A 9,116-nucleotide genomic window follows, 5' to 3' on the forward strand; every position below is an offset into this window, starting at 1 on the left:
TCCCTACTGCCTTTCTGCAGCTCTCCAAGTCTGATCCCCTCACCCCATTTATGTGGCATCCCTTGTCTCACAGCACCTCCTCTGTGCCTTGTCTGGCAAACACCCTCAGCCTGGGAGCACACAGGGTCTTTCCTTACCATCCTCTGTGTCTTCCGGTCCCCTGTCCCATCCTGCACAAACCGAGGACGCCTAGACCTGGGCTTTCTGTTCCAGGGCAACAAATCCTGCTGCTGCTCCTGCTGCTGTTCCTTCCTCTTCTGCTTCTGTTTTTTCTGCTTCTCTGCCTTTTTCTCCTTCTCTGTTTTTTTCTCCTTCCCTGTCTTTTTCTGCTTCTCTGTTTTTTTCTCCTTCCCCGTCTTTTTCTCCTTCCCTGTCTTTTTCTCCTTCCCTGTCTTTTTCTGCTTCTTCTTCTTCTTCTGCTTATAGTAGGGTCCTTCCTCCTCTTCCTCATCCTCATCGTCCTCATCCTCCTCGTCCTCCTCATACTCCTCACCCTCCTCCTCCAGCCTGCCAGATGGGAGAGCAGAGAGAGCATCAAGGGCAGCCAGAGGCATGAGGAGGGCACTGGTTTGATGGAAGGGGGGCTAAGGTGGGCAGCAGCTGACAGGGGATGGCCCCGGGGTTGGGGTCTCACTGGATTTCTGGTCCTGGAGGAGGTTGGACAATGGTAGATGGCACTAGGTGCCCTCCCCTGGACTCTCTTCTTGCACATGGAAGTGTCTGTCCTGTTTATCTGCAGTGTTTTCCTACTCCAGTCCAGCAGCCTGCAGGCCCAGGAGTGATTTGGTAGGTTTGGGGTGAGGGTCTGGATGGAATATCAACGCTGATAGGCCATAGAAAAAATGAATTTATAGCAGTTGTTGGGATGGGATGGATGTTGGACAGGGTGCATTTGCATAACTGGGCTGAAGAAATCAGCTCAGCCCAGGTGCTCAGCATCATTTTTCCATTTGCTTTATATCCCAGTCCAAGGACTCATGGCCAGAGTATTCCCAGGAGGTGAAATGTGGGTACAGAGATTTAAGTATGGCCACAGTGTGATTTTAAGTGATTTTTCTGGGAATCTAAGCGCTGCTCAGGTGGCATTCTGGGGGTTGATTGAGGATGAAGTGCACAAGATTTGCACAAGGTGTGAAGAGTAAATCTGAGCTGGGGGTGGGCAGTGTTAATTTTTCTTCAGTTTAAACCCACAGGCCACCCTACATCTGAGAGGTCCAAATGAGCAAACAGGGAGCAGTGGCACTGCAGGGGAGCACTGGGAAACACCTGAGAGAGTGGAAGGAGCAAAGCCGTGTGCTGAGAGGTGCCAGACCTGCGTTTTCTAGCTTCCCTCTTCCTCGCGGCAGCAGCAGCATTCTCTCGAGCAATCCTCTCAGATGCAACAGCTGCAGGGACAGAAACAGGCTGGCCTCTTCCCCAGGGGACAGCCAGAGGTGACAGCAGGCAGCTGGACCCTGGAGCCTCCAGGGGGTGTCTCTGTGGTGACTCTGGCCCAGGAGACACTGAGGGAGCTCTTCACTACTGGGTTACTGGGACACACAGATGATGGACTTTGGACCTGGTTAGCTTAAGAGATTTGCTAACAGGATGCCTTGGCAAGAGCAAACAGAACTTTGAGGATTAAATCAGGATTGCAAGAAGATTCAATCAGACGAGTTTACTGGAAAACTACATCAGACTTCTGCAGGCAAGAGAGGTTTAAAATGTATAAGTTTGTTTATGTGATTTTTAACTCAATCATTGTAGTAAAACATTACTAGCCTTCCTAAAACAGTCTATAAGCATTTGTAGTCCACAATAAAATTCGATTCTTTGACCACCTCACAGTCTCCCCATCTCTCACATCATCACTGATACTTCACCTCTCATAGTTTGACCTCCTCAGCATCTGCTTCACAGAAATCCCCCAGTGCCACCCTCCCTACTGGGAGAGCACAGCCTGTGGTGGGTGATAGGCCTTTCCTTCTGGAGGAGCTCCCCAGGGGTGCTGAATGTCTGGGAGCCCACCTGGCCTCTTGCCTGCACTCACCGAGTGCTGCCTTCGTGAGCTGCAGGAGCTCCTCTTCCCTGCTGGGGCTGCTCACAGCCAGCTCATCTGCTATCATCCTCTGGGATTCTGCATCAGAGAGAGGAGAGGGCACAGACCCCATGAACATTACCTCTGGTTACAACAGCCCTTCAGCCCTGGCTCTGAGGACTGGGTTTTGTCACCTTTCCTGTCCCCTTGTGTGTCCTGCCCCATGATCTACCTGTAACACTGCATTTCTTGGGTAAAACTGTGGGCACACCTCTAAAAAAACCAAGCTACAGGGGTGCTACAGGTGACTGCTGTCACTCTCAGTGCAGCACAGAAAATTGGTGTCATTCCCAAAAGATTGCATGACAGAACAAAGCTGAGGGGTTACACCAGTGGCACCAGCATGGGCAGTCCCAGCATCCTCAGAAGGCCAAAATGTGGAACTGGGGTGACAGGAGCCACTGCTGGCCTTGGGCTTCAGCCACTTTGCTGCAGCCTTCATTTGGCCTGGTGATGCAGGACAATGCAGGGATGTGGCATTTGGTGCCCCTGGTACTGGCAGGAGGGAATCTGGCCCTTGTCTAAAACCCCAGTGGACAGTTTTGACTGATTTTGACAGGAAAAAAAAGCTGCCAAAAGCTTTAATTACAATGAAGGCTCCCAGACCCACTGTACCCACCCACCCTGTGATATCCGTCACCTGTTTAGGGCTACCACCAGAGCATAAACCATGTTTTACTGGCTTCAGCCAACGTCAGCCCCACCAGGGATGGAGAGCCCCCTCTTACCAGCACTGCCCAGGAGCAGCTCCATCTCTGCCTGGATGGAGCCCCCTTTCTGCAGGTCCCGAGCAGCAAGCAATTGCCAGTGCTTGGAGGAGACCCCCTCCAAGCTCCTCGTGCCATGCAGGGCCTGGCCCAGCTGCAGGGCCTGGTTCATCCTCTGGGACAGGTGGAAATGTCCCCATCTGCCAGCAGCACGGCCTGGCACCTCGGCCATGGGGACATCCATGCCTGGAGCCTGCGGTGAGAACAGGGCAGGGTGATGGCACAGAGCACCTTCCCCATCTCCAGCACTGTTCCCGGGATGCCTCGGGTTTGAGCTTTTATATTTGGCCCAGGATGCCTCAGGTTTGAGTTTTTGTGTTTTTCAGGTTCTGTGCTGCTTTAGTGTGTGCGTCTGGGCTTCACATGAGGGGATGGTGAGCTCTGTGCACAGAGCAGGGAGACAAAACAATTCCTTCTCCAGCTGGGGACCAAGGGCAAATGATCCAAATCTCAGGCCCAAGAGCACAAACAATGTGGGCTGAAGAGAGAAAAACAAGAAGGATGGGACTGCATGGGCTAAAGCTGGAATTGGACAATGAACTCCAATATGCAAATGGAGCAGAACTTTTAAAGTGAGAGACCTCATGACCGGTTGTCCATTTTGTGACCATTTTGGTTCATCTTGGGTGCAGCCCTGGCTGGGCTCTTGTGCTGCCCAAGGTGGATCCATTGAGGCCTTTTAATAAATCCCTGCTTTATTCTTTAGCTCTGTCCAGCCTCTGTTCTAGGTCAGCCTTCCCAAGGCATCACCCACGTGTTTTACTGCACCTCAGACTCCAGACCTGCCTGGTTTAGACCTCTGCTTGAGCTTTAAGCAGTCTGGAAGGAATCTGTGAGAGCACAAAGCTCAGCTCAAGCTGGCTGGGACGTACAGGCAGCCAGAGGTAGGCCAGACACAGCCTTGCAGCTTTCCTGAAGGGCTCAACATCCCCCCAGGAATGCTGAAAACAACCCTGAAGGTGTCCCCAGCAGCCTGGCAGCCTCGTGTGCTGCTTTTGTTGGCTGTTGTCACCAGCTGGTGCCCTGGGAGCGCCTCCCTCATTCCCCCAAACCCTCCTGCAGGTTTTGCCTCTCCCCAAAGACAAACAGTTTGCACAGCTCGCCAAGCCCAAGGGGTAGAGTGGCTGATTTCTGGCTGGGAGCTGAGAGCAGACACCAAAAATAGCCCTGCTAAGCTGGCAGCAGCTCCCCTGACAGCGCAGCAGCAGCGCCGGGAGGAGTTTGGCTCAGGGGATGGTGCCCACAGAGAGCAGGGCCCGACCCTGCTGAAGTGCTAATTGCACTCCCAGAGCAGCTCTGGCCTCGCAGGGGAGATTTCCTCCACCAGAGGTGCTTAAAAAACACGGGCAGCTAATTAACTTCCCACTAAGAGCAGTCGGGAGCTGCCAGCTGATTTTGCTGACTTTTCCAACATGCTCAGCTCTCCCTGGCTGAGGCTCTGGGAGCCAGGTCTTTGAGGACACTAAGCCCTGACAGCCTCTCCTTAACACTTCCAGGATCAGCTGCTGATTTTACATTTTATTTTGGGAAAACAGTTGGTTTGAAGAACACCACCTGCAGTGAGAAGAACTGCCTGCACAGGTTGTGCAGGTACCAGTGCAGGTGGGATGCTCAGGGGGTTCTGGCTGCAAGGAGGTTTCTGGGTGTAATGCTGGAATCTGGGGAGGTTTTGTGGGATTTCTGATGCCAGGAGGAATAATAGTCTGGGAAGAGGGCTTGTGTGACTCTGATTTTGTATATCATCCTTTTTGGTAGAAAAAAATACGTGGAAAATTTGAGGGTGGTTGAGTCATAGGCTAAAAGGCTGCATGGCCTCTTCCCCCTGAGCTGACCAGGCACTGGTGCTGGGGCAGGGTCATCCCATGGGTGTCATGCACATGAGTCACATTGATTGCAGGAATAATTACACATTAATAGCGTGGGCAAGGAAAAAAAAGGGCAGATCAATTCCCAGAAGTGCTGGGCTCACCCATGCCTACCCTAAAAGCCTGTAATTACATTTCTCCCAGCTTTTAGGCAGGGTCACAGCTTGTCCCAGGGGAGCTCTCACAGGTTGTGGCTGCAGTGCTGCCAGCTGAACGGGATGCTGTGCTGGAAGAGCTGAGGATCATTGCTCCAGGCAGCTGGAGCAAGGTAGGATCTGCTGTGTCACCCTGTGGCAGCACTGGCTGGGGATATTGTGGGATGCCAGACCACTGCAGGTAATGCTGGGCTTCTCCTCCCTCCCTCACTCCCTACCAACTTTTCACATCCCCACTGGAGCCTGCACACCCTCCAAGGATGCCCCTGTGCATCCCCCTTACCATAAACTGGAGGAATGTCCTGTCATCAGCAGCCAGAAATTCCTCATAGAGGCCACAGAGCACCTGAGGAGGAGCAAAGGGGGATTGTCCTCAGGCAGGGTGACAGTGCTGGTGCCACGGGGGGCTCACAACTTGCTGACATGCCCAGGACACGCCTGCACATCCAGCTTCGTCCATGGGGCTGCCCAGAAAGGCTGGGACTCTAAAAGGGTTTTACTGGGGTTGTGCTGGAACCATGATGGGTGCAAAAGGATGGTCCTGGAATGTGCACCTAGCCAGGGTGACCAGAGATGCTCAGTGACTGCCCAGCCCTGCTCTGCAAACCCGTGAGGATGCTCCTCTCCACTGGCCTGGCCCACTGCAAGGTGACTGCAACTTATTCCCTTCCTAATCCCTCCTCCTCTTCATTTTCCAAATGCTTCACTTCCTAAACGTCCCCAGAGCCCTCACACCAGCACAGGGGTGCCAATGCCAGCTGTACCTCCCAGCCTGACCCTGTGTACCTTGCAAATCTCCTGCTGGGCTCTGAATATCCAGGGGGAGAATTCTCCATATATCAGACGGTTCCACAAACTCACGAGGGTCCTGGTCTCCAAGGGCAGCTTCTCAATGCTGCTGTCCTCCAGGTAGGTCTTGCAGATCTTCTCCCCAATCAGATGGCGCAGGAAGAAGCTGTTTTCTCTGCTGGAGTCCAGCACCACGGGCAGAAACTCCTCCAGGTCGTGCCACAGGTCCAGGAGAAGAGTCTCCAGGGGTCTGTTCTGGTGCTGCAGGAAATCTCTGAAGGGTCTTCCAGCACAAGCCTCGGCACTCAGGGCCCAGGGAAGGAAATCCAAGGTCTTGACTGGCTTTTTCAGGGATGGCAGCCGGGCAAGGGATGCAGAGGGAAGCAGGACAGGGAGGATTTTCTCCTTACAGAGGTTTTGTAGATCCTGCACTGCACTGGACTGAGGTCTGCCAGGAAATGTTGCTCCCCCTCTGCCTCCAAAGGCAGGTTGCCATGACTGCTGGGGAGTGGATCCCACAGCATCCTTATCCAGCCACAATTCCTCCCTGCTCCCAGCTGGCCCTGGCTGCTTCTCTGCTTTCACCTGAAAAGTGGCCCTTTTCAATTCTTGGCTGTGTCTCCCCTCCTTGACCAGAGCCCAGACCTCTGCTTTGGCCTTCTGGCTGCAGTAGGACCCTGGCACACCCTGGCTCCTTTTGATGTGCATGGTGGGGAGGAGCTCTGCAAGGCCTGGGGGCTGCCAGGCAGCCTGTGATAAACGTTCCTGATATTCCTGCAGCAAAGGCCAGCACAATTCCTCTTCCTCCATCCCCATCTTGCAGTGCACGAAGAATTTAGGGAGCCAGTAACTCTGAATCATGAAAAGGACCTGTTCCTGCATCTTGCTTAGGATCTCCCTCCTGGTGCTGATGGACTGGATATGCCTGGTTTTTGGAAGAGATCCTGAGATGGATGCAGGGAATTATGACAGGGAAATGGCTCTGTGCAGGCTGTTCCCCAGGCAGAGGATGGCATCCCATCCCCCTGGGAGCAGCCAGGAAAGATCCACTCTCTGCAAGGGCAGTGCTCATCCCCAGCTCCTCTTACCCACGATGGTGGTGCAGAAGGTGAGGACGCTGGAGCCTTCACGCAGGTGAGTGGCTCTCAGCCTGTGCTCCAGGGACAAGAACAGCTCCCTCTGACTCCCATCCGACTCATCCAGACCCAGGAGCCTCTCAGTGATGAGCCAGAAGTCGATCAGTTCTTCCCCTACAGATCAGACAAGGGATGGGAGTTGGGAGGTGGGATGGTGTTCACAGGGGTCCGAGGATGAGGGAAGAGACGAGGATCTGACTCCATGTTTCAGAAGGCTTGATTTATTATTTTATGATATATATTATATTAAAACTATACTAAAAGAATAAAAGAAGAAATTTCATCAGAAAGCTAGCTAAAAATAGAAAAAAAAACAACAAAAACTTGTTGCTTGGACAAAGAGTCTGAGCCAGCTGACTGTGATTGGCCATTAATTAAAAACAACTACATGAGACCAATCACAGATCCACCTGTTGCATTCCACAGCAACAAATAATCATTGTTTACATTTTGTTCCTAAAACCTCTCAGCTTCTCAAGAAGAAAAACCTTAAAGAAAAGATTTTTCATAAAAAATGTCTGTAACAGGGAGGAGCCCCTGGAAGCCCCGAGGTTGATGAAGCCAAACCGAGGGAACAGAGCACAGCAAAGCCACGGTTGTGCATCTCCCTCCCATCTCTGCTGCTGTCCCACTGTCCAAAACTTTCCCTGGCATCTTACCCATGCCCCCAGCTCTGTGCCAGCCTCCTGGCAGGCAGGTGGGCTGTGGCTGTGGAGCATCCCGTGCCCACCTGCAGTTCCTCGGAGGAAGGCGCAGAGGTGCTGCATGCCCTGGCTCCCGCTGATGCACCTCTCCAGCAGCCACTGGTCAGCACTGTGCCAGTTCAGCAGCTCTGCTGTGGGACACACAGCACAGGTGGCATCAGGGCTTGCCTGCCAGATCCCAAGGAAACTCTCCAGCTCCCAACCTGGAAGAGGCTGCTGGAGGGAGACCAGCAAATCACCCTGAGCTGGAAGTTTTGGGCAGGCTGTGGGATGCACACGGGACGTTTGTAAGGATAACTCGCTCCTGTCTGGGACAGCTTGTCCTGCTCTTGTGCCTCTCTTCCTTGCAAATGCTCATCTTTTCTGTCCTGAGCTTGGGGCTCACCCTTAACTTCCTCCAGCTTTGAGATTCAACCTGACTAGAGAAGCAGCAGCAATGTACTTAGGAAAAGCCTTGGTGAATTGCTTATTTTTCTGGAATGAGAATCAGTACTCCTGCTGCCACAGCTTGCTTTCCAGTGGCAGTTGACACTCAGGCTGAGCAAGTACCTAGCTGGACTGAGAAGACTCATTTTAGGGGCAAAGTGAGCAAAACCCCGAGTTGTTGCCAGTAAGAGAAACCACAGCCTGTCTTCCCAGGGCATCCCTGCCCAGCAGCAAACCCAAACCATCAGCATTCCCATGCACTAGGATGCTCTCCAGCCCCGCTCCACCCCTGAACCCCTCAGTAAACTCTGCTAGGCAGGTACTTAAATCCCTGCACATCCCCAAAAACGGGATGCGCACCGCCTTCCCAACCCGGAGCAGAGGCACGACCCAGTGGGCAGGCCCCCGGCAGCGCCAGCCCCGCAGCGAGCGGAGCAGCCGGTCCGATTTCCTCCTGCAGGCTGTGGTAAAGACCATGGTGGGGCAGGTGTGCCCCTGCAGCCCAGAGGACGAGGTGCAGGCACAGGCTGGATTTGCAGGAGGGAGGCAGACGGTGCTTTTCCAACCAAGCCAGCAAAGCCGCGGGGCTGGCATCCTGCGCTGCCCAAGGAGAGGATTAGCTGCGAGCAAGGAGCCGGATCCTGCTTGGTTTTTAGGGTGAGTAACAGGTCCCTGCCACAGGGGAGGAGGTGGGGAAGGAGCCCTGTTGCTTTACGACGATGGTGGTGCTGAGGCACAAGGGGGATACTCGAGTTACAGCCGCCGCCCGTCCCCAAAACGAGCTCCTGCAGGGCTTCCTTCCTCTTCCTCACCCGCCTTCCCAGAGCCCAGGCATGGCAGCTCCCCGGGGGCTTCCAGAGGAGTGGGGGTTCCTGTTTGCTTTGGGATCTGAGCGCTGCAAGGGCTGTGGGGAACGGGCACGAGTGGGGAGGGAGGGCTGAGCCAGCGCGGTGACCAACAGGGCTTGGCTCCTGTTGAATTCAGGAGGAATCCAGGACGAGGGGATGATGTTTGTGTCCTTCTGTGCCGCCACACATGCTCTCGGTGTTTACGGCTAGACCCCATAAACTGCAGCAGGACTTTAAATGGATCGTGCTCCGCCCAGGGCTTAACAGCGAAACGACGGCCGGGGTTGAAATGATCGCGCACAGCTGCACGAACAGAGAGCCAGAGAGGGGCCCTGGCAGCGGCAAACCG

General features: G+C 53.9%; 1 protein-coding gene across 1 annotated transcript in view; it reads right to left on the reverse strand.

Annotated features, from left to right (window-relative positions):
- The window catches only part of RGSL1 (regulator of G protein signaling like 1), a 16,080-nt gene that overhangs the window by 5,895 nt on the left and 1,069 nt on the right, over positions 1-9,116 (reverse strand). The window contains exons 4-13 of the mRNA XM_031065377.1: positions 8,972-9,070; positions 8,292-8,519; positions 7,520-7,624; positions 6,742-6,903; positions 5,651-6,597; positions 5,148-5,210; positions 2,806-3,037; positions 2,030-2,116; positions 1,204-1,385; positions 138-266 (exon numbers count right to left, since the gene is read on the reverse strand). Of these exons, the coding sequence (XP_030921237.1) occupies positions 138-266; positions 1,204-1,385; positions 2,030-2,116; positions 2,806-3,037; positions 5,148-5,210; positions 5,651-6,597; positions 6,742-6,903; positions 7,520-7,624; positions 8,292-8,519; positions 8,972-9,070 (2,234 nt within the window). The remainder of the gene's footprint in view (positions 1-137; positions 267-1,203; positions 1,386-2,029; positions 2,117-2,805; positions 3,038-5,147; positions 5,211-5,650; positions 6,598-6,741; positions 6,904-7,519; positions 7,625-8,291; positions 8,520-8,971; positions 9,071-9,116) is intronic.

Source organism: Geospiza fortis, unplaced genomic scaffold, assembly GCF_000277835.1.
Source record: "Geospiza fortis unplaced genomic scaffold, GeoFor_1.0 scaffold151, whole genome shotgun sequence".
Classification (NCBI taxonomy): domain Eukaryota; kingdom Metazoa; phylum Chordata; class Aves; order Passeriformes; family Thraupidae; genus Geospiza; species Geospiza fortis.